The sequence below is a fragment of the Trichosurus vulpecula genome, chromosome 9 (assembly GCF_011100635.1).
Source record: "Trichosurus vulpecula isolate mTriVul1 chromosome 9, mTriVul1.pri, whole genome shotgun sequence".
Lineage (NCBI taxonomy): Eukaryota > Metazoa > Chordata > Mammalia > Diprotodontia > Phalangeridae > Trichosurus > Trichosurus vulpecula.
This window is the reverse complement of record NC_050581.1, coordinates 58,826,541-58,851,281: the sequence shown is the minus strand read 5'-3', so window position 1 is coordinate 58,851,281 and position 24,741 is coordinate 58,826,541. Positions and strand designations below refer to the sequence as shown.

The 24,741-nt window shown below is 40.8% G+C and overlaps 1 protein-coding gene across 1 annotated transcript in view; it reads left to right on the top strand.

Moving 5' to 3' along the window:
- Positions 1-23,866, top strand: part of HS3ST2 (heparan sulfate-glucosamine 3-sulfotransferase 2) — a 134,766-nt gene extending 110,900 nt beyond the window's left edge. Inside the window, exon 2 of the mRNA XM_036739437.1 lies at positions 22,300-23,866. Within this exon, the coding sequence (XP_036595332.1) occupies positions 22,300-22,918 (619 nt within the window). The 3' untranslated portion in view covers positions 22,919-23,866. The remainder of the gene's footprint in view (positions 1-22,299) is intronic.
- The last annotated feature ends 875 nt before the right edge of the window (positions 23,867-24,741 follow it).

Genomic DNA, 24,741 nt, shown 5'->3' with positions numbered 1-24,741 from the left:
CACAGCTCATAAGTATCTGAGGTCAAATTTCAACTAAGGTCTTCCTGACTCCAGGTTCAGTGCTCTATCCACTGTGCCATCTAGCTGCCTAGATAGTATCTTATCTCTTATCTTGGTTTTCCTTTCCTACTGTCCATTCTCATTTTATCCTTCCCAGTCTAAAGATGATTCTTGAAAGATAAAACAGAAGCAATGTATGTATTGAGCAATTCCGGGTTATTGCTGGCATTTATTATCTACCATGAGCAGTGATCCTAGCCTTCTTTTTCCCTCCTCTTGTTCCAGTCTTATCCTTGAAAGCCCTTTTCATTAGTTCTTGCATTCATGACCAGCCTCAGTTCAGTTTTTTTGCTTAGCAGTCCTTGAAACTATTCTTACAGGATTGACCTACTCTTTGGAATTCATCCTCAGTTAATTGCTTTTGCCTTCATCTTGCACAGTCTCTTTAAAACTCTAAGTTGGTTAGTGAATTCCCTACATAACTACATGCTTCTCTTTAGTTATCCCTTCCCTCCAGGTCCTCTTCCCTTTTGGATCATTTCTCTTTGGATCTCAGAATTTCATTCTTGATTTTCTTCATTCTGATTTTTTTTGGACAAACTTCTCCCACAAAATATTATGCCGATGGAATCTACTATCCTTTTCCTACATCCTTTTATATCTGTTCTCCCAACATCCTTTTATATCTGTTCTCCCAAAGCCTAGGGTGAATTAAGCGCAGCTTTTCTTTACCACTCTATCATGATCTTTATTATCACTTATTTATCCCCAAGGTTGCTGTCACTTTCAATTTCATCAACCAGTTCTTCCTTGTTGGTCAGCGTTACATCCAGAATAGCAACTCTCCTTGTCTGCCTTTTGATGGATAAGATTCTCATTAAGACAAATTTATCAGCTGCTCTACTTGAGAGAGATAGAGATAGATAGATAGATATGTACATATGCATACATACACACACACACATATATATATTATATATACATATATATAGTATATATACATATATATGTATATACATATATATACACATAGAGAGAGAGAGAGAGAGAGAGAGAGAGAGAGAGAGAGAGAGAGAGACAGAGAGAGAGAGAGACAGAGAGAGACAGAGAGAGAATGTAGATGTCCAGATTGGCAAATCCCCCCTTCACAATAATATAATGCTTCCATGTCAATTGTGTGATCCATTTCCCAAACTTGTAATATTCTTCTATAAGAGTATTACATTTCTTCTTCTCCACCCATTGATACTCACCTAAATGCTCTTTTATCTTTCCACTTTGGTCCCCTTCATTTCCTCTTAAATGTATCTTCTTAGTGTCAAATGCTATAGGCTGAAGGCTTTTGTTGTCATTCAGTTGTTTCAGTCATTTCTGACCCTTTGTGATCCCATTTGGGTTTTTTTTTGGCAGAGATACTGGAGTGGCATGTCATTTCCTTCCCCAGCTCATTTTATAGATGAGGAAACTGAAGCAAACAGGGTCAAGTGACTTGCTCAAGGCCATACAGCTAGTAGGTATCTGAGGCTAGATTTGAACTCAGGAAGATGAATCTTCCTAACTTGAGCCTAGCACTCTATCCACTGCACCATCTAGCTGCCCAGTCAGAGGGCCTGACTTTGCTACTTACAATCAGTGGTAATAGTCCAAATCCTCCTTTCCTTCTGGCAGCAAGTTTGGATATCAACTAACCTCTAGTTCTCCAGGACCCTCCCCTTTCCCCACTGGCATCAATCAGCAACAGTCCCCAGGTCCAGGCTTTTCACTCCCTTTCCCCCATGACCAATCCTGCTAGATTCAGATGAGGAGCCTATAAAAACCCAGAAAGCTTTGCTGGCTGAGGAGAGGATGCCCCATTCTATCCAGGGCTCCATTGCAGTGTTCAATTGCACCCAGAGGCACAACAGATATGTTTCCATCCTTCTCTCTGATTGCCCTTCATTTTGTATCTCCCCTTCGATAAAGATGATCTGTTTTACTGTCTTATGAACTCCATGTTTCCTTGTTACTGGATATTGCTGTTCTGAAACTTCTTGAGTCTGTATTAAAATAGATCTTTTCTTGGATGTTGTCTTCCATATATTACTGATCATCTCTTTTGCTATTCTTCTTCCTGTATTGTGCGTGCTACTCTCTTTTGTACCAGGCTCATCAGATATGTGTGGATGATTTTCTCTTTCCCCCTCGCGTATGGCCTCTTGTGCTCTCGTGAAGGTCAAATAATCCCCTACATTCATCTCTGGTCTCATGGCTGCTACTAACATGATTCAGTGAGTTTGTCCTCTCAAGACTATGGATTTTTTCTGATCTTTTGCTGTTCACATGATTTCCAGGATTTTCCTTTTGTTTTTGCTTTACCTAGGGGGTAACCTTTGATTGGCAGGGAGAAGTCACTTGATTGTCATGATTCGCCTTTTGTTTTTCATTGACCTAGAGGGTAACCTTAGATAAAAGAACCTAGTACTTGAATGGTTTCCTCATCTTGTGTTTGGACGATTTCCAGGGGAGTCAAAATGCTTTTCTTCAATAGTGTTTACTTGAGTTTGTATTGAAATGGCTCAGCTTCCAGCTATGCTCCACAGGGAGTGACTACCCATTCCATCCATGTGCCCAAATCAAAAGGGACTCATCTGATCAGAACAGAGCAACTCTCTATTCCAGCCACATTCTCAAGTGCCCAGAGGCTACTCATTTCCTTAGCAAGGGGGAAGCTTTCCTTCAAGTATTGTTCAATTCCCAGATTGGAGCCAATGAAAGTAGCTGGAGTTAAAAAGGGAGAAATTAGGTTCTTTCATGCATATATGTATTTTCTGTATAAAAGAAGACCTCTCTAGAAAGATTTCCTGAAGACCATTGGGAGTTCATGCTAGTAAAATGTCACCACAATGGGTATCTGATAACTTTCTAAAGAGCTCCTATCATGGGGTTTGCTCAGCTCGAGGAGTGGGAGGGGAAGACTAGGACTGGGAGTCTGAAAAGACCCTTAAGGTTGAACCATAGCCAGAATGCTACGCAAAGAGGCAGAGCCTGGGTCCATTTATCTAGAGATGGACAAAGACAAGGAAATGGGAGTCTGAAAAGCAAATCCAAGATCAGTCAGTGAGGAATAGGTAGGTAGGACTCAAGTACTATGAGCCAAATCTTGCCCTTGAAGTATAGGCCAAGATCTAGAGCATCAATCTGAATGGTAGTGAATCAGATAAAATGCAAAGGTCAAAAACAAATGTCAAACAATGAAATACAAATTGGTAGGTGATTGGCCTCAGAGAGACAGTAAGTGTAAGGAAAATGGGAAGCTGGCACAAATTGGACCCAGGGGCCCAGTATGGGTGGGTTGAGCCACAAGAACAGAAACCTCTAGTACCCTGGTACAAACTACCCACAAGGCTGACAATGCTGAGCCAGAGGATTTTTGAGGTAGGTCTTCATATTACTCATTCCAATTCTTTCATCCCCAGTAGAGGTGACATTCCCTCTCCCTTAGAGCTCTAAACACAAGACAGAGTAATGGTTTTTATGGATTTGACCAAGGACAATCTTAGAGACTAAAAAGAATTGATTCCCCATTGATAATCCAACTTGAAGATGTCTCGTGGGCATTATGCCTAGGCCACTGGTCAGTCAGAGGTTTCAGAGATGTCAAGTTCTTCTAAAGCTATCACTGTTACCTCTAGTCTGCAGTATGCCAGTGTCTGCCCAAAAGGACAACATGAATGTGTTCTGTTTATTATTGTGTTTTGTTCTTCATTGGTGATGCCTTGATATCTCTTAATTACAAAACCCCTTTAAAAGTTCATTGGAAAAGGGTCTGTAAGAAATCACTACAGAACAGGAATGGTTCCAATGAAGACTGTTCTAGAACACAGTAAGGGTGAAGCTGATCATCTTTCCCTCTTATCCACAGTGGTCTTATGGAAAGAGCATCTGATCTCCCAAGTTCTGGTCCTGTCTCTGCTACTTTCTACCGGGGTAAACCTAGGCAGCTCTCCTCCTTTCTTTAGAGCTGTTTCCTCACCTTCAAAATGAGGAAGTTGGATTAGATGACCTTTAAAGTCCAATCCAGATCAAAATCCCATCATACTATACACTATTAATGAAATCTACATAGCAGAACACATAGCAGTTTCACAGCATGATCCATGAATTACCAATTTGTGCCAAAAGATATAAACATTTTAGTACAAATGCAAGGGACTTCTGTAGAAAATATGAACCACAGAGGACAATCTCAATTTTTCCCCCTCAGGAAAGGCCACCTTTCTAAATGATGACCGTCATAGCATCAATAATAGAATAGTGGAAAACATAAAAGTCTTGGAGTCAGAAAGACCTGAGTTCAAATTCTGCCTCCAACATTTATTAGCTGTGTGACTATGGGCAAGTCACTTAACTTTTCTTAGCCTCAGTTTTCTTATCTATAAAATGGGTTTAATAATACCTCCCTCACAGAGTTGTGCAGCTTAAATGAGATCCTTTATTTAAAACACCTTGAAAACTTTCATATGCTGTGTGAATTTCAGTTATTATTGTTAATGATGTTTTAAAGTTGTGGTAAGGTAACTAGGTTAGCAAAAGTTAGGTTTGGTTGGGAAGAAGAGGGAGAAGAAGAAAGATTCTGTGTCATCAGAAGAGACAACTGCAAGTCCCTGCTCCTTCAACCTCTTCTCTCCTTTTTTCTCCCTCCCCTTATCTCCTCTTCCCTTAACTTGCTCATCTCTGTCTCCCCGTGTTCTTATCTTCCTCTCCTTCTTCCTCCTTCCTTCCCCTCTTTCTCCCCATCTCCTTAACTTTCTTTTCCTCTCTCTCTTCCTCTCATCTCCCTCTCCCTGTTGTCTCTTGTCCCTCTCCTCCCTCCTCTCTACTCCTCTCCTCATCTCCTTCTTTCCATTTCCTCATTTGCCTCTCCTTCCTCCTCCCTGTCCCTCTCCCTCTCCAAGTCCTTATCTCCCTCTTCCTCTCCCCATTTCCTTCTCTCTCTCTCCCTCTCCCCACCTTTCTCTCCACCCCCCTCTCTTTTTCTCGCTGTCTCGCTTTCTCTCTCCCTCTCTCCCTCCCTCTCTCTCTCCCTCTCTCCACATCTCTCTCTCTCTCTCTCTCTCTCTCTCTCTGTGTGTCTCTATCTCCCTCCCTCTCTCTCTCTCCCTCTCGGTCTCTCTCTGTGTCTCTCTCTGTCTCTCTGTCTCTGTCTCTCTCTCTCTGTGTCTCTCTCTGTCTCTCTCTGTCTCTGTCTCTCTCTGTCTCTCTCTCTGTGTCTCTCTCTCTGTGTCTCTCTCTGTCCTGTCTCTCTCTGTCTCTCTCTCTCTCTCACTCCCCCACCCCCTCTCTCTCTCCCCTCCCTTTCTCCTGTTGCCTAATCTCCCTCTACCTTTCCCCTATCTCTCACTCCACCCCTTGTCTCATTTCCTTTGGGAGTACTCCCGCCCCACTCCAGCTTGCCATTTAAAACCAGCCTCTTTGTCTTAGAGTTCTTGGAGGAAATGACTTGCATGTGACCATACTTGCTTAACTGATGAAGAGTCTTAACAAGAATCTGCAGCTTGCTCCTATTTGTAGTTGGTATTATAGCAGGCTAAGCCCAGTACTGCCTTTGCATTTTATCTTGGCTACTAAAAGTATAATATTTTCTCTGCTAATCTTCTTGTATTTTTGAATGATTGATCTTGGATTATCAGCTTTTAATATTCCCTTTGTCAAATCCATATATTTAAAGGCACCCTGTGTCCTAACAGAGAAAGGGGGCATCTCTCATTTCTTGTACATCTCCACCAACATGCCCACTTTCCCACTATTGCCAGCTGCATAACCTAATGTTTTCAAGCCTGACCAGTAGAATATGTTCTAACACTGCCCTCTCTGGTCAACCAGAATCTGCTCCCCTAGCCCCCAAGTCCACATAAAAACAAGACTGAGGTTTTGAAAAAGCAGTTATGTGTTTTTTTAAAGTGTTACATGAAAAACAATTATACAGAGATGAATGTGGTTTGTATTGGGCTTGATATAAAGTAGTCTGGACCTGGAATGCTGTCTCCCTATCAAAGATGCTTGGCTAGCCCTAACTTCTTGGCCCTACATAGACTTGGCACCATCCATTCCACAGTCCCCATTCCCCTCCTGTTTCCCCCTACTTTCCAGCTAATTCCTCCTTTTGGCTTTGCTTCTTAGGTAAGATCAGCTATCTTACTTTTATCCCATAGGGCACTGTGCTATTTCCTCAGCATCCATTAGCTCAAGATGGAAGTTGCCATACTGTCCCTCCTCCAATCACGTACTAGCCTGGCTAGACAGTGGTTCATGTAAACCAAAAACAACAACACAATGGGACTTTAGTCAATTAAAAACCACAGTGAATCAGCAGCATGTCAGGGATACTGACATTTAAAAAAAACATTTATGAAGCACTTACTGTATGGATTATTTTAAAAGACTACGGGAATTTTAGGCTTCATTAAATAGAAGCATAGTGCCCAAAATGTGGGAGGTAAGAGTTTCTCTGTGTCCTGTCCTGGTTAGACCATAAATCTCAAGTGTATTGAGTTGAGTTCTTGACTCCACATTTTAGGAATGACATTGAGAAGCTGGAGCATGTATAGAGAGGGTTGACCAGAATGGCAAGGGTATTTAAACCGTAACATATGAGGTGTGTTTAAAAGAACTGGAGATATTTATCTCGAGAAGGGAATACTTAGGTAAAGCATGATAGCTGTCTTAAATATATATTATAGAAATATGTTATTATATACATATATATTCCAAATATAGAATAATATATTTCTACAATATATATTTAAGACAGATATCCTGCTGTCTTAAATATGTATACCCACATTTATAAATATACACATCATAGGCAAGATCTTAGATATAGAATATATGTTTTAGGTAGGGGCTGGCCTACACACACACACACACATATATATATACACACACACACACACATATATATATATATACACACACACACACATACATATATGTTTGTCTGTAATTTATATATTATTAATGTAGAATAATAAATAATATAGTGATGTATGTACTACATAATTATATGTGTGTATAAATATGTATACACACACCTATATGTAGGCATACATCTATATCAATATGTAAATATATGCCTATCATGTAGATAAGAGAATAGATTAGTTTTGCCTAACTCTGGGGGCAACGGTGGGCATGATGGGAAGGCAGATTTCAGCTCAATACAAAAAAGAATTTCTAAACAATTTGAGCCGCCTAACAGTAAAATTGGGTTGCCTCATGAGGTTGTGAGCCCCGCCCCCCCATCATTAGAAATGTTCTAGCAGGTGCTAGACAATTATGTGTCTGGGATCCTGTAGGTAAGATTCCCATTTCAGGTAGAGGTCTGGGCTTTATTCAAGTGAATTCAAAAAGCTTTTATTAAGCACCTGTGAATGTGCAAGGCAAGGTAGTACTACGTTCTAGGGATACAAAGACAAACTTAAAAACATCCCTTGCTCTTAGGGAACTTATGTTCTTCTTGGGGGGAGAGGAAGATACAATGTGTACGTGGATAAATATAATATAATTTGAATAAGGAGAGAATATTAAAAACTAGTTGATGCTTATTGGATGCTTCATCTCATGGAAAAAATGATTTCTATATGTCTTCCAGTTCTGAGTATATAATTTGTAGATCCCTTCTCTCTTCTCCGTGCCTATCTCAAAACTAGCCTTTCTTCAAGCCCTAGTTCTATTTATTCCCTTCTTCCTTGAAGACTTTTCTGCAATTCCAGCCTTCATTGGTCTTTCCGCTTTCTGGTTACCCATAGCACTTCCTATTTACTCTATACCATCCATCTTTTTGTACTTGGTCATAATAAAAATCATTAGGCAGCTGGGTGGTTCAGTAGAAAGAACACTAGACTTGGAGTCAGGAAATCCAGCCTCAAACACTTATTAGCTATAGATTCTGGGCAAGCCATGAACCTCTGTCCTCCTTGGTTTCCTCATTGGTAGAATGAGGATCATAATTATAGCACCTAATTCTCAGGGTTGTTATAAAGATCAAATGAGATAACACTTGCAAAGTTTTTTTGTAAAGCTTAAAGTACTATACAGTTGCTAGCTGTCATTATTATCATCATGTACTCATTTATTATGCTGTTTCAAAGCTAATTTTTAGTCAAACTCAATTTAATTGGTGCTCATTTCACTGTGACCACCCAATGATAGTCATGTACACACACATATGTGAAGTCACATGATTGCAGAAATGTTCTCACACAGACACACTCACACATTATCTTACTTATTAACACAAATTCTCAAGGGCAAGTTTAATGCCACCTTCTTGACCTCCTGTCTCTACTTGGGATGGCCCAGCACTACCTGGGCCCATCATAAACAAACCCATTGAGGCTCAATGTACTCAGAAAGAATGAATTGGGCCCTTGGGCCAGAGGGTACTGGTGCCATGGAGCCCATCACCAATGGAGAATGCAGTCTATATGCCTCTCATGTAATGTTTTAAGGTGTGAGCACCTTTACTTCTTCACTCCATCCAAATAAACATGGAAATAAGCATTCTCAATGCTTCAAATAACCTCAATTTATCCACTCAGTCATGCTCTCTATCCATCTATCCATTTAGCAAATGTTTACTGAATACCTGCCATGCTGCAGACACTGTTCTAGATCCTGGAGATAGAAAGACCAAAACAAAAAAGCTCTGCCCTCAACAAAATGAATACAGATAAGAAAACATAGACTAAATAAAAAATAATTTCCATATGGGAGAACAAGAGCACCTGGAGGATTTTAGATATTGCTCACCCTTGAAAAGCCATCTAATGGCTCTTGGAAGGCTCAAAAGTCAGAATCCGAGGCTGAGTAGTAATACTGTAGTTTGGTTTTTAGGGGTGTCAGTTTGAGTACTTCCAGTGAAGGTTTTGGTTGTTTCTTCTTTTAGAGCCAGGGAGCCTGAGGAACCTAAAGTGTGACCAGGAACTAGACAAGGGGTCATAGAATCCTAGCTCTAGAACTAGAGGCCATCAAGGCAGCTAGGCAGTACCATGGATAGTGCATTGGAGTTGACATCAGGAAGACTTGAGTTGAAATTCCACCTCTGAAACTACTAGCTGTGTGATCCTCAGCAAATCTCTTACCCTCTCTAAGCCTTCATTTCCTCATCTTTAAAATGATGGAGTTGGGATTACTAGCCTCTAAAGTCCTTTCCATATCTAAATCTATGATCCTTTTATATAGTCCAAACCCCTTCATTTTATAGATGAGGAAGTGGACATTTCCACAAATGATAAGTGACTTACCCTAGGTAATAATGATCATAAGTTTCAAAGGCAGAATTTGAACCCAGGTCCTGTAACTCTAGTCAACTTTCCACCATGCCCCACCTGTTTTATGGGATCAGGAGGCTCAGAGTCAGTTGGAAGAGATCAGGATAGGGCAGATAGCTTGGATTTTCCAAGGAGCTTTTCCAAAATCTGTGTTACTTTCTGAGGTTGAGGATTTGGGGGCTGTTGACCTAAAAGGGAGCTGACTCATTAGGGGAGAAGGGCCTTCTATTTCTGCACTCGTGGAGACCAGAGAAAGCCAGACTATGGCAGGGCTCATCAAGAATAGCAGGAGCTGTCATGACTCAGGTTCCCCTCCTCAGCATTTTAAGGTCTGGGAGCTTCAACTTTAGTGAACTAGTTTCTTACAAAAAAAAGACTCACTTCCTTACTCCCCTCATATATATAATTGTCCCTCTAGAGACTGAAACCATCTTCAAGGAGCAAGCAAGCTCAGCCTGGCTCTAATACATCACTGGGCCCCCCAGGCTGCCACATCTTCCAGAACATATAATGATATCTTACAAATTTAGTGGAAAATGAATAGTTCTTCCAGCTAATTTCCCTGGTAATAATCAGAGATACGGAAATTCTGTGACTTCCTAATGATAGTCATGTACGTGCATATATTCAAAGTCATATGCTTCCACATACGTTTGTACACACACACGCGTGTGGGGACACTCACACATTATGCATTGTCATACATCCTCACAGAGCTATTCTCACTCTCAGGGTAAATGTTTGTGCACTTCACTTCCCTCCTTTCCTTTCCTTCCCTTTCCTCTCCTCTCCTCTCCTCTCCTCTCTTCTCTTATCCTTCCCTTCCTTCTCTTCATCTCCTCTCCCCTCTCTTTTCCCCTTTCCCACTCTCCTTTTCACACATATAATCAGTTTGGGGAATACAAATATCTGTTGTAGTTTCTCTACCTCTGTGAGCCAGACTGAATAAAAAGGAAGGTCCTCCTTTCTATTTAAACACTTCCTCGGGGCTCATTCCTGGGCTTCCAGCTTCTGTCTCTTGCCTTGGGACCAAGTTTTGTCATAGATGCAGCTTCGTTTTTGCCAGCTTTGTCTGTGACACAGTTTGCCATTAGGGCTGGAGTCTGTACCTACTCACTGATGTGGGTGTTCACGTGATATATTTGAACATATCCTGTTTCCATTAGACTATAAACTCCCAAGGGCAGACCTTTGATTGAGTCTGACTCTGTGAACATACTTGGGGTAGAGGGCAGGGCTCTGTCCATACTAGGAGCTAGGCCTGGGCTAGGTCAAAGTGGGGAGCTGAAAGTTAGGACAGGGAGCTTATAGAGACATTCTCCTCCTCACCTTAAACCATGGAGCCTAGAGAAAACAGATTATTCCCCTTCCCCAAGATGTCTGGATAGCTTGGTAAATATAGGCCTGGCAGCTGTGGCCTCCTCTCTAGCCCCCAAAGCTGGGAGAATATTTAGAATCCTAATCCTGTATCCTAGCATGAAGGGCTCTAACCACTGGACAACCTGGTTCTCAGGTTCTCACTGTACTAAGCCATGAGCAAAAGATAATCCCTGCCATCAAGGAGCTAGACTCAAAGAATCTGTTGTAGACAACAAATATCTATATAAATGAGTACTAGTCAACTTACCAACTTTCTCAGTCACATTGAGAAGCAGTAGCAAGAGGGACCTACATTACCAGTGTCCAATAGGTCTCTTAAAGTTAACCCCTAAATTACATGATCATCACTGGTTGAACAATCTGTAAGAACCTAGGAAACCTCAGTATTGTTCACTTCCAAGCAAGCAAGCTTCAGGAGGGAACAGCCAGAAACTGCCCACTTTTGTTTGTCATTGGCAGCAGGACTCAACAATGCTTTCCGGGTCCTACTAACCTTCCTTGTGCTGAACCTGTCAACCTATTACAAGCTTTTGATAGAATATATTACTGGCACAAATGAACTAGTATGACTTGATGTTGTAAATAAAAAGAGGGGGCAGAGAGGGAACATGCATTTATTAAGCACCTGCTGTTTGCCAGGGACTATTCTGAGTACTTTACAAATATTATCTCATTTATCCTCATGACAACACTGAAAGCTAAATCTTTATTTTATAGTTCAGGAATCTGAGGCAGAGATTAATTAAAAAATTAAATTATAATTTTATGATGGCAGATGTCTTTTATTCCTACCCTGGAAGCTTCTCTGGGATGCTGTTTTCGGAATTAGAGATACCTGATTTCCTGATCAAGGTGATTTCTATTGAACAGTGAGTAAAGCAGGTGTCTGTTAATCTCTCTCATTCAATCTTTAACTCAGTGTCATGATTGAAAGATTTTAGAATAATAGATTCCAGAAGTCAGGTAAGTAGGCAAGCAACAAGCATTTATTGAGTGCCTACTGTGGGCTAGGCTCTGGGCTATGTGCCAGGGATTAAAATACAAAGAGAAACATTGTCCTTATCCTCGAGAAACTTATATTTTTATGGGGGAGAGGAGGGGAGGAGAGACAAAGCCCACAAAAGGAAATTGAAAGGTAGCAGGGAATGAAAGCACCCACATAAGGCATGATGGTGAAGGCTGGAAGGTGGATGAAGGTTAACCAGTCCGGTTAGCCAGCCTCCAGCCTCCAGAAAATGAAGGCCATAGAAGGCACTTACTAACAGGAGAAGGGAGCTATCATGGCAGAGTGATGTTCCATGGGAAAAAGGCCAAAGGGGTGGATGGATGTTCCAGGGAGAAGAGGCCCCAGGTGCCAAGGGAGATTCCAGGATGAAACTACAGCTAAGGCATGATAACTAAGTTCAGAAAGTCAGAAGCACTCCTGGGAGGATAATGAATGGGATGAGCCAGAATGGGTCTTATAGATGATATAGTGCAACCCCTCATTTTACAGATGAGGAAACTGAGGCCCAGAGAGATCATAGGTCCCAGTGTTTTCCTCCCTTAACTGGCACTTGAAAAATCTCTTCCATCATATACAGATGAGATATGGAATATGACTACAATTAGGAAAGGAATGGGAGATGTTTAGCCTGGAGTAGGGAAGATTTAGGGGATTCCTTGTAACTATTTTTCAAACATGTCATATGGAAGGAGAAATCAGACTTTCCTGTACTGTTCCCAGGAGCAAAACCAAAACCAATAGTCATGTGATATAGAATAGCAGATTTTAGAGAACACAATTTGGTAAAATGTAAAAAGCAAACCATAGGTTAGAGATCCAGATACCTAAATTCTTCTGTTTCTGCCCCCAAGGTGGCTGTGGTCATTTGAGTAGGATCTCAGCCTTTCTGGGCCTCAGTTTACCTAGCTACAAAATAAGTTCTTGACTGTAGTGGCTAACATTTGAATTCTGCTTTAACACTTATAGAAGGTTTTACGTATCTTATCTCTTTTGCTCCGGTGAGATAAGTGTTAACATTATTTCATAGATGAGGAAACCAAGTCTAAGGGAGGTAAAATGACTTGCCCAGAGTCATGAAACTACTAAGTGTCTGAGGTAGGATTTGAACTTGAGTGTTTTTGCCTTTGCTCTATCTACTACGTCACTTATGTGATCTCAAAGGTCCTTCCCAGCTCTACAGGTTTAAAATTCAGAACCAGGAAGAACTTTCTGATCATTAGAGATGTACAATAGTGAAATAAACAATTTTTTTAAAGTTATGTGCTTGCCTATCTTTGGAAATGTCCAGGCAGATGCTGGATGGAAATCCGGCAAGGGTTCTATAGAGAAGATTCCTGTCATAGATGGGATTTCTGATTCTATGACCATTAGCTCAGCTAGGTATTAAAATTCTACTATCTATCTAAAGTCAGCAACTTTTAAAAACAGGATACACTAAATGTTAATTATTCTCAAACTAAAGTAATGCATTTGGAAAAGAAACCCAGCGAAATTGGACAGGCTATAAATAATCAGCCAATTGACCTATGCAAAAAATCTGAATAGGTGTTTATTTATTGAAGTACTCTCTTGGAAAACTCAGACTGAAATAACAAAAGCCACCCACAGGCATTAAAACCATAAGAAGCAAATTGAAATTTTATCACCTCAAAGGTGGTCAGCTGGTCCCTCCTGCTTCAAAACTCTTTCAAAGCAAAAGCAGTGGCTCAAATTCCTAATGGCAGTTATGGAGTTGGAATGACCTGGGGTTATCAAAATGAAGTCACATATACATACATATCTGTACATATCTGTATATGTATAGTTTGCATACACACACATATACATATACATATGTGTATATATATATACACGTGTACATATGTGCGTGTATATGTCTATATGTATGTACACACATATTTGTACACATATCCAGACACACATACATACACACGCACATATATATATATATATAAATATAAATACATATACACATGTGTGTATTCTAAATCCTCCTTTTGCCTTCTATCATTCTAGCATCTTTGGGCCAGGTAAAGAGTTGTATTCCTCATAAATAGAGTCCATGTGCATGTACCTGTAATTAAATACTAAGAAATAAATAAATCCTGAAAGCCAACCCCCTTTCCAGAAGGCTGTCTCTCATAATTATGCTAAGAATTATGCATTGAATGAACAGAATTGGTAATTATCACTGGGACCTTCCACTCTCTTTCGTTACAAGACTTCACTGTTGTCTCTTCTTCCTTTGTTCTCAGAGGACCAATGACTTCATGGGTGACGTCTTGACTTGTGCATGAATTCGGATTTGAGTGAGGCAGAGCTATGCAAGGTCATCAGCCTCATTCTCTCCTCCAGAGTCATCGATGTCCAGTAGTCATCTTTCTAAAGGTCAAGGTGACTGGCAAATGGCCTAGGATGCAATGAGTGACCTCGGTCTTTCCAAATTAAGGTCTTTCCCAGATCTGAGATACCCCAAAGGCTGCTTCTCAAGAAGGTGCCAGTCTTCAAGGGAAATGTTTTATTATATTACATTATATTAGGTAGGAACTTTTCAAAATGGCGTAAGTAAAAGTGACCATGGTAGATCACTACCTAGTCATTGTCACTTTTCCCAAAGTCAAATAAGTTGAGTTTCAAAGGCATGGAGATAATGAAGACTTCATCTCTCTGCACTTATGTTAAACGCCTCTTTGTAAAGAGAATATTTGATAAATTTTTAATTTGCCTTGCTGATAACTTCATCTTTTAGACAACAGAGGGGGTGACCAAGGGCAGGGCAGAAGAGGTAATATAAAATCAAGGGAAGACCAAATATTCTGGAACTAATTATAATCAGTAAGGAAGGACTGGTTGCAAAATAGAAATATCTAGAACTTTGGTAAGCAGCAGAGAGGGAGCCAGGCCTGGAAACAGGAATACCTGAGTTCAAATCTAGCCACTAACTATGTAATCCTGGGCAAGTCAATTAACTTCTGTTTGCCTCAGTTTCCTTGTCTGAAAAATGGTAATAACACCTACCTCCCAGGGTTGTTGTAAGGATCAAGCAACATAATGATTGCAAAGGGCTTAGCACAGTTCCTGGCATATAGTGAGTGCTAGTAAATATGATGATGATGATGATGATGATGATGATGATGATGATGATGATGATGCTATCTTATTGTAGAGTTCATGGAAGAAGAGTTCATTTGGAGGAATGCTTTTGTCTAGTCTGATGCGTGCCCTGGACTTTGGTAGAAGAGATTTGTAGGGCAGTGGATAGAGTAGGATCGCACAGCCCAATACTTTACAAAGGAAGTCATCCCAAGAAGTTTGGGAGGCTTTCAAGAATGAAATTCTGAAGACTCAAACCCAAATTATGTCCACAAAGAAAGGGAAAAAAAGGATACAATTAAGTAGGCCCATGTATTTGCTAAATGTTTGCTGAGTTGGCTGTTGAATTGAATGTGACTGCACAGGGAGCTCAATTATGAACAAAGTATTACAGAGGTACACAGAATGCAGAGACCAGGGCCTCATTTTTCAGGAAAAGCCTGAAAAGTTGCAATGGATCCATTGGAGGACAACCAAGATAGCATAGGGATTGGAGGCACGAGGATTATGACATTTATTTGGAAACTTGGGGATATTCAGGCTGAAGAAGAGAATATTTGGGAGTTGGAATATGATTACTGTCCTTAAATATTTGAAGGTCTATCATATAGAAGTGGGATTACATTCATTCTGCTTGACCTTAGAGAACAGAACTAGGAACAGCATGTTGACGTTACAGGGTGGCAGATTTTGACTCAACATGAGGAAAGCTTTCTAATGATCAGAGCTATTTAAGAGTGTCCTGGAGGTCATGAACTTCCCCATTGTCCAGTTCAGATTCGATGGCTAATTATAGGGGTTTGTCAAAACAGAGAATTTTTGGCTCTGAGTTAGGTATAGACCAGATAACCTTTGAAGTTCTTTCTGTCTTTGGCCAAATTTTCAGCCTAAAACAATCAATTTCTAGACTGAACACACTGTCATGATCAAAGCAGGTATCATAGGACTCCTCTGGCCCAATTAAAATGAACCCAAGGAACACCTGAGATAGAGGATCTTCTATATTGACCTTGATTTTTGAACCCCATTAAAACTTACTCTGGGTTATTCATTCATTCAACTTAAGTGTATTATGTGCCTTTGCTGGACAAAGTACTGTAACTGTAATTTACATTCCCTCCAGATCAATTCCAGAACAAACGTTACTTACTGTTAGAATCAGCTACATACATAATTCTTATTTTGTCTTAGCTGCCTGAAAAAAAAATGGAGCTAGTTTACCTGTAGCAACTAGTGATTATCTGAATGGTCTAATGATTTCTATCGGGAAATTAGCTCTGAAATGCTAAAAACAAAACAAAATGAAAAAAAAAAACCTTCATGCTCAAAAATGCGATGATGGTAAATCACACCACACTATGTCTTGCTCTGTGTTCTGTTAAATCTTGTTGCAATCTTTTGCTGAAAGCATTCATTTCTAACCTGTAAAATGTTGCAAAGATCCAAGTTTGATTTGATCGCCACTCACCAGCTAGGGCAGCTAGGCAGTGCAGTGGATAGAGTGCTGGGACTGGAGTCAGGAAGACTCATCTTCCTGAGTTCAAATCTGGCCTCAGACACTTAGTAACCTTTTACTAAGCTTAGTAGCTTAGTGACTTTGGGCAAGTCACTTAACCCTGTTTGCTTCAGTTTCCACATCTGTAAAATGAACTGGAGAGGGAAAAGGCAAACCACTCCAGTATCTTTTCCAAGAAAACCCCAAATGGGGTCAAGAACGGTCAGATGTAATTGAAAATGACTGAACAGCAACAACAACCAATCCACGGGGTCCTGTTATATTCTCAGACTTTCTTTCCTGGCCTGGGACACCAGAAATCTTTAGATGCAACCAGAGGTATGATAAGCACAGGGCCCTCTCGACTTTGGCATATGGCAGGAACATCCAGAAGGTAATTTTCTCCCCATTGTATTCATTCACAAAGAAAGGGGGAGAAGAGGGAGACTCCCACATTTTGGTTCCTACACAATGCCAAGATTAATTCTGGCCAGATTTCTTTGCTCATGATTAGCTTATGCAGGAAGGACCTTTTATGGTGGTCATTTTTCTCTCTTGTTGCCAGTCAGTAAATAAAAAACCTGTATACACTATGAGTTCCCTATTTGAAGAGTCATAACTAAGGTGGGGTAACCAGGGTTTTGCCCTAGAGTTCCAAATTTGTAGTGCTATGATCCTTATAGAAACAACAGAGCTTAACACCTAGTTAGCAAGGATGATTAATTTAAACAGGAAACTACCAAATGGGCTTCCTGTCCCCAACACCCTGCTGTTTGACCCCCAGGTGAGCTCCTCCTTGGCCTGGCTCTGCCCTGCCCCTCCCACAACTAAATTTGTTTTCCAAAGTTGAAGAGGGTACCTCCTATGCCACATGCCTCTGTTGTGCAGTGGTCCTCTCCACAGGTATAAAAATTGCTAGTTATGACTCTGCCTTGGGTGCACATCACTGTGTGAATCACCAGAGGAGAGAAGAAAGGCATGCCTTCTTGGGAAGCCCGCAGGCTAAATGGGGATTCAGAAAACATGTGTGAGTAAAGAAAGACTCTTGCAAAGCAACAAGGGTATTGGCAAGGGGAGTTCATCAGCTGATGACATAGGTGCTGATAAGGAGCAGGCCAGGTGCTGCTGACAGATGTGATATCTACAGCATCCTCACTGCTGCAGAAAATACTCAAGCCCCAGCAAGCTGCTTGCTTTGTAGCTGTGAAGGTGACATCCCCCCACTTCTTACTTATAGCTAATGTAGCCCCCATAGACAGCCTTCAATATACCATGACAAGGAAAGAGAAATGAATCCAGGCCAAGTTGCTGGAACAAAGCTAGTAAACCTTAGCTCTCACCTTCTGTTCCTCTCTAGCCATAGCCCACTTCCCCTGAATAATAAGGCTGAGATCGTCCTTCAGCAGAGAGTAGGTGTCCCTTGCTACCAATCCCCACTAAAGAGATGACCAGGACCCGCTCACCAACATTAAAGCCATCCTGGTCCCCAAGCAAAGTAGTACTTCTATTCATTAGGTGAAAACACAACCCGAACCCCAATTTCAGTCCAACCACTTAAACCCATAGTCTACAATAAAGAACCAAGAACCATCCTGGCTTCTTACCCAGCTCTGGGGAAGTGGTTTCACATTCACCTCCCTTCTTCTATTGCCATCACCACCATGACTTAAGCCCTCATTACCTCTCATTTTAACTATTACATTTACTTCCCAACAAATCCTCAGGCCTTTGCTCTCTTTCCCCTTCCAATCCATCCTGTACATTGATGCTAGACTAATAGTCTTTATGCATAATCAGTTTGTTAGTCAAACTGGCATTTATTGCATACCTATTATGAGTCACACATTGTGCTAACTTGGAGGGGGAGGGTGGGTTTCAAAGAAAAGCAAGACTGTCCCTCTCAAGGATCTCACAGTCTAATGGGGGAAACAACATGAAAAATATAAACAAGTTATATATTGGAGATGATCAGAATCAAAAATATAAACAAGTTATATATTGGAGTTGATCAATAAAGGGGAGAAACCAGCATTTAGGGAGATTGAAAAAGACTTCTCAGAGAAGGTGGGATTTTAGTTGGGACTTGAAGGAAGCCAGGGAAGCCAGGAGGTAGACAAAAGAAGAGAGAGTACTTAAGACGTGGGGAATGTCCAGTGGAAATGTCCAGAGCTGGGAGATGGGGTATTTTGTTTGAGGAATAGCACACATCTGTTTATGTCACTACTCTGCTCAAAATCCTACGTCTCCCTGTTATCTACCAAATAAAGTCCAGACTCCTTTGTCTGGAAGTCAAGCGCTGTATAAACCTCTCTACCTTTCCAGTTTTGTCTCACACCATTCGTCTCTTCTATTCACCCCTCTCGCCCTGACCCCCACCCCGGACTGTATACTGTAGCCCATCTAGATTACTCTTTCTCACTAGAATATATGCCATACTTTCCCGCAACTATGACTTTGTTCATTCCTTTCTTTAGGCCTGGAATGCCCTTCCCCTCTAACCACACACAACCCTCTCTTTTGAAAATAAATCATGTTCAAAAGCCACTTCTTTCAAGAAGCCTTCCAGATCTTCCTATTCAGAAATAATCTTTCCTTCACTAGAAATCACATAGCACTTTCTTTATGCATGCATTTGCAGTCAGAAGACCTAAATTCACAACCTAATTCTGAAATTTACTTGGCCTGTAGCTATTTACCTCTCTTGGTCTTAATAGTCTCATTGGGAAATAATTGCATTTGCATTGTCACAGAATTATGGTAAAGGAAATGCTTTGTAAAACTTAAAGCAATAAACAAATCCTAGCTCAGTAGAATGGAAGGAAGCTCCTTGTGAACAGAGACTGTGACACTTCTATATTTCCACTCTAACATCTAGCACAGTGTCTGACACATAGTAGGTGCTTAATAAATACTTATTGGTTAATTTAAATTCAGCCTGATGTTTTCTTATTCTACTCTTCTCACATATGTTGCCACTAGACATGATAAATGTCAGTCTGCTAACAAATGGGAAAATTTTGTGCTTGTTGAACAGTTGTTTTAGTATTCTATTTCCATTTTGTTATTATATTGCTTTTAAAAAATCCATTACTAGTTTTCAGGAGACTATTTGAGTGGCTTGTCCTTAATGACCCAGCAATCCCTGTCCAGTAGACTTTTGGTTAGGATCGTTTAGTTCAGCCAATGGTGGTACTTCTTTTCACCCTGCTTTTTGAAGGGAATCCATTGCAAGAGGAGATCTACGATTCCTCATGGGACAGTTTCAGTGTCAACTGACTCTACATCACTTGCCCAGCCACATGAAGAAACAAACATATAGCCAGCAATTATCATATTGTGTTTTGTTATATCTTTAGTCTTCTCTGCATCTTATGTCCCTTAAACGATTGTAAGCTCCCTGAGAGAAAGGACTATGTATTGTTCTTCTTTCTACCCATTCCTGATCCCTAGAATAACACTCTACAAATAAGTATGTAATAATTATCTCTTTAGTAGAACAGATAAACATAAATGTTAAATAGGAATTTAGACGAGTTTATTAAAAACTTCTAAAATATTTAAAAGGCTTGACTGCTTTCAGTTTCATCTTAAGCTAAGCATGGTCTTATCCCAAAGCTTGATTAGAATGTTTCCTTCTTACTCATTCTAAATCTTTATATTGGACTCAAGCTTCACCCAACACTAATACTGGGTTCCAGTACAATAGTGCCTTCATACTTAGGACTTGAGACCAGCCTGGCATAAAAATGCTATCACTTTATCTTCATGACAACTATAAGGATGGCATTCCCTGAGTAGTCACATAGAAGTCATTAAAAGGCATCTATCCTCAGTTATCCTTTCCAGCTCAGATATATCTTCCACTCCTTCTGATCCTCTCTCTCCCTCTTCTCTCTCCCTTCCCCTTCTATTTCCTCCTTCTCCTCTTCCTCTTCTCTTCCTCCTCCTCCTCCTCTTCCTTCTTCCCCTCTCTCTGCCCAGAAGCAAAAAAGGAGAGATTATAGCTATCTGTGTCTCAATGATAAGAACCATGATGTCTCAATGATAACAACTATGACTGACACTTTTTATCAGAATTAATGAATAAATATTAATTATCTACTGTGTGCCACTGCTTGACATTGGGCATGCAAATACATACATACGTATATATGTATGTATGTGTGTGTGTGTGTGTGTGTGTGTGTGTGTGTGTGCGATAGCCGTTGTCCTTCAGGAGCTTTTTCTCTTGATGGGAGAAAGAGAAGGAGAGAGGGAAGGCTGGACAAGACAAAGAGAGACACAGAGAAAGACATAGAAAGAGGCAGAAATAGAGACAGAAAAAATGGTATGGTAGAAAGCACATTGGTCTCAGAGTTAAAAGACATGAGTCAGAGTCCCTGTTCTGACAGTATGGAAAGGATATTGAGCAAGTCATACAAATTCTGTGTGACTCAGTTTCCTCATTTGTAAAAATAGGAGAATAATACTTGTATTAGCTACCTCACAAGATTATTGTGATGAGTAAAGTCTTTCATAAGTGCTGTAAATAATATGTATATATATATATATACACATATATAAATGTGATAAAATATAAGTGCTTAAAGTGCTATAGAGAGATGTTTTTCACTGCCAAATTTCAATGATTAAAGATAAAACGACCATACTTCTTCCCATCATGAATCTCTAGGATCAGTTGCTGGGATAGATATCACACGAAATTAAGATTCAGTAACACCATCCCCTGTTCGGGTTACCCCTAGCAACCACCTTTTCCACACACAAGATCAGATGCAGACAACTTTAGCAGAACTGATTTCCGAAAAAGCTTGTATCCTGACTAAAATATTAATAATTGACAGAGAAAACAAGAGTTTGAAAACAAGGGTATAAGAATGATAGTTATCTATGTAAGCAAGGGAAACAGGTAAAGGGAGAGGCTAGGTGTTTGAAAAGATAATCTTTTCTGCATCACTATCACTTTCCAATAACACTTACCTCCCAATTTATTCGATCAACAAGCATTTATTAAATCCTACTGTGTGTCACATGTCATGCTAGACACTAGAGATACAAATGTGGAAGTGAGATCATTCCTGCCTTCTTCAAAGAGAATACATTCTAGTGGGGGGCATATAAAAATTCAATGATAAGTATAAGATATATACGTAATGAATATGAAATTATATCAGATTGGGGGACACTAATGATTGAAGGAAGCAGGAAAGAACTCATAAAAGAGGTGCCATTTAAACTGATCCTAGAAAGTAGCTAGGGGTTCCGAAACATGGAGTTGAGGAGGGAAAGCATTTTAGATATAGGGGACAGCCTGGGTGATGGCAAAGAAGTATATCCAGAGAAGGGTAAATAGGTCATAATGTGTAATTACCACCACACACCTCCAAAAGAACCAAATTGGGAAGGGCTTCATGACTGAGGGAGTGAAACATCAAGAACCTTCTGTGTAACACAGAAATATAATTAAGCCAAACTAACCTTGAACTTACCCAAGTTTGAATGTATATTCTTTCTTCCTTCCTTCCTTCCTTCCTTCCATCATTTTCTTTCCTTCCTTCTTTATTTCTCTCTTTCTTCCTTCCTTTCCTCCTTTGTTTTTTATTTTGTCTTTACTTCTTTCTTTTGCTTTCTTTCCTTTTGTCTCTTTATTTTTCTTTCTTTCCTTTCTTTCTTCTTTCTTTTTTCCTTCCTTATTCTTTCTTTCCTTCCTTTCTTTCTTTTCCTCTCTCCCTCACTTTTTCCTTCCTTTCTTTTTGCTTCCTTCCTTTTTTCTTTCTTCTTTCCTCTCTTTCTCCTTTCTTCCTGTCTCTCTCTCTTCCTCTTTCTTTTTTCTTCCTTCCTTCCTTCTGCCTGATAGGGAAGAGATGAGATGTTTTCTAATTGCTAAGAACTAAATAGAATACGCTGTGGTCTTTCTTAAGAACCATAGAATCTAAGAAAAAAATGTAAAATGAATAGATCTTAGGTTGAGTATCCACTCCTAGGATATGACTATGTTTGTCTTTTCTTTGCAGAAGCCTCATGCCCAGAACACTTGAAAGTCAAATTACAATGGAGAAAACACCCAGCTACTTTGTCACCAAGGAAGCCCCAAGGCGGATTTTCAATATGTCCAGAGATACCAAACTGATTGTGGTTGTCCGAAACCCTGTGACTCGGGCTATCTCAGATTACACTCAGACTCTTTCCAAGAAGCCAGACATCCCAACCTTTGAGGGGCTCTCCTTCCGCAACAGGAGCCTGGGACTCGTGGATATGTCTTGGAATGCCATCCGCATAGGCATGTATGTGGTGCACCTGGAGAGTTGGCTTCAGTACTTTCCACTAGCCCAGATCCACTTTGTCAGTGGTGAGCGCCTCATCACAGACCCTGCTGGGGAGATGGGCAGAGTCCAGGATTTCCTGGGCATCAAAAGGGTCATCACAGATAAGCACTTCTATTTCAACAAGACCAAAGGCTTCCCTTGCTTGAAAAAAACAGAAAGTAGCATTCTACCCCGCTGTCTGGGAAAATCCAAAGGGAGAACTCATGTACAGATAGACCCTGAGGTGATAGACCAGCTCCGAGACTTTTATAGACCTTATAATATTAAATTTTATGAAACTGTTGGGCAGGACTTCAGGTGGGAATAAATAGCTTGTGATAGGAGTGTACTCTTCAGGTTTCGATGAGGACAGCCCTTGAGTACACATGTCCTACTCCCTGCCACCACCATCACACACATACCCATGAGTCCCATGTTACCATGTTACCCAATGCCTCATATCACCTCATCCTCCCTTCCCCTCACCCTCAACACAACCATAGGACAGCCAATACAAAGCCTTTCTGGGGCTGAAAGGGCCAGGGGAAACCAATTTGGCCTTTTCTGACCTTTTCTGATCCCCTCACAGAGCTCCTAAAAAGGAAATCAAGGCAGGTCTATCCCTGGTCCAACAAGGTTCCTATTTGCGTTTGGACCTGTTTCTGCTACATGGGAGTCACCCACAGAACCCTTTAAAACAGGATGGGGTATGACTTCCCTGCAGTGAAGGGGGCACCCCTAGACAACCTGCCTGTGGAAAAAAAAATGAATTTTCCCAGAGATTACAAATATATTGCTATGTATACACCAGTCTATCCCCATTGCTGTCTACACAGAAATGGGCTTTGTAAACTCAGTTCCTAATTGGCATGTGCTTATCCTTTATGCCCATGGAGAGTTCACTGGCTCAGACTTCCCAATACAATCTGAAGGAAAAGAAGAATCCTTCCATCATAGCCACACCTCATACCCTCCAGACCCCTGAGAGCAACCTTCCCTCCCTGACTTCCACCACTAGGAGCTAGAGAACGGGAGGACTCTCATCATCCCCAGGAAGACTGAGCCCTTGGTCTCTGAGAGAAACCTGGGACCATGAAGACAATGATGGAGATGTCTGGGAAGCAATATCTCTGAAAGCCACATTGTAATGATAGCTGGTCCTGTGAATAAAGCACAGATTTTTGTGGTTACGGGTACTTCACTGGCACTAGTGTTCTTGTTCAGCATGTAATTCATGCTTGTTCACATGAAATAAAGATGGCACTCTCTCTCTCTCTCATCCTTAACAATGTGCTTTTTTTCCTCTTTCAGGCATTTCTTGGTAAACTTAGGCTAATCGTCACTAATAATCCAGGGAATAGGATGATAACTTTGCCTTAGGGCTCATTCCAGAACCCAAGGGCAGGGGTTAGGAGTAGCTTTTGGCTGGCAAAGCTGGTGGTGAGCTACAGATCTAGGTTGGCAAAAGTAGGGGTGGAAAGATTGACATCAGAAGTATCACTGCAATCCATGGCACTGGCCAGGTACAAGAAGGGTATGACCAGGCCACAGACCCACAGTCCTTCTTCCCCCTCAGATCCCCTCACAACTTCCTTCATAGCACTTTATAGTTGTCAAGAGACCTCTGTGCAACTCTCTTCTGTCTCTGTCTGTCCCTCTGTCTGTTTCAGTCTCTCTGTCTGGCTCCCCTTCTCCCCCTCCCCCTCCCTCTTCTCTCTCCTCCTCCTCCCTCTGTCTCTCTGTCTTTCTGTGTCTCTCTCTCTCTCTCTCTATATATATATATATATATATACACACACACATACATATACATGTACACATACATATTACACACATACATACACATGTGAGTATAAGCACACATATATGATATGCATAGATAGATATAGATATAGATTTATCCCTTGACTTTTCTTTCTTCTTTACTGGCCAAGGAAAATGTCCAAGGAATTTTAAGATCTGACTGATTTAAGAGGGGAAACAGGAGTCTGGTAAAATCGCTGACATTAGTCCTAGAACCTTTCTTGGTGTCACTGAACCAAGGAACTAGCAGGAAGGAAGTCAAAGGACCAGTTGCCTTCCCCTAGGTAATGTACTTATGACAGTTTCACCCCCAAGGACGTGGTCACCTCTATACATCTGTTTCAATGG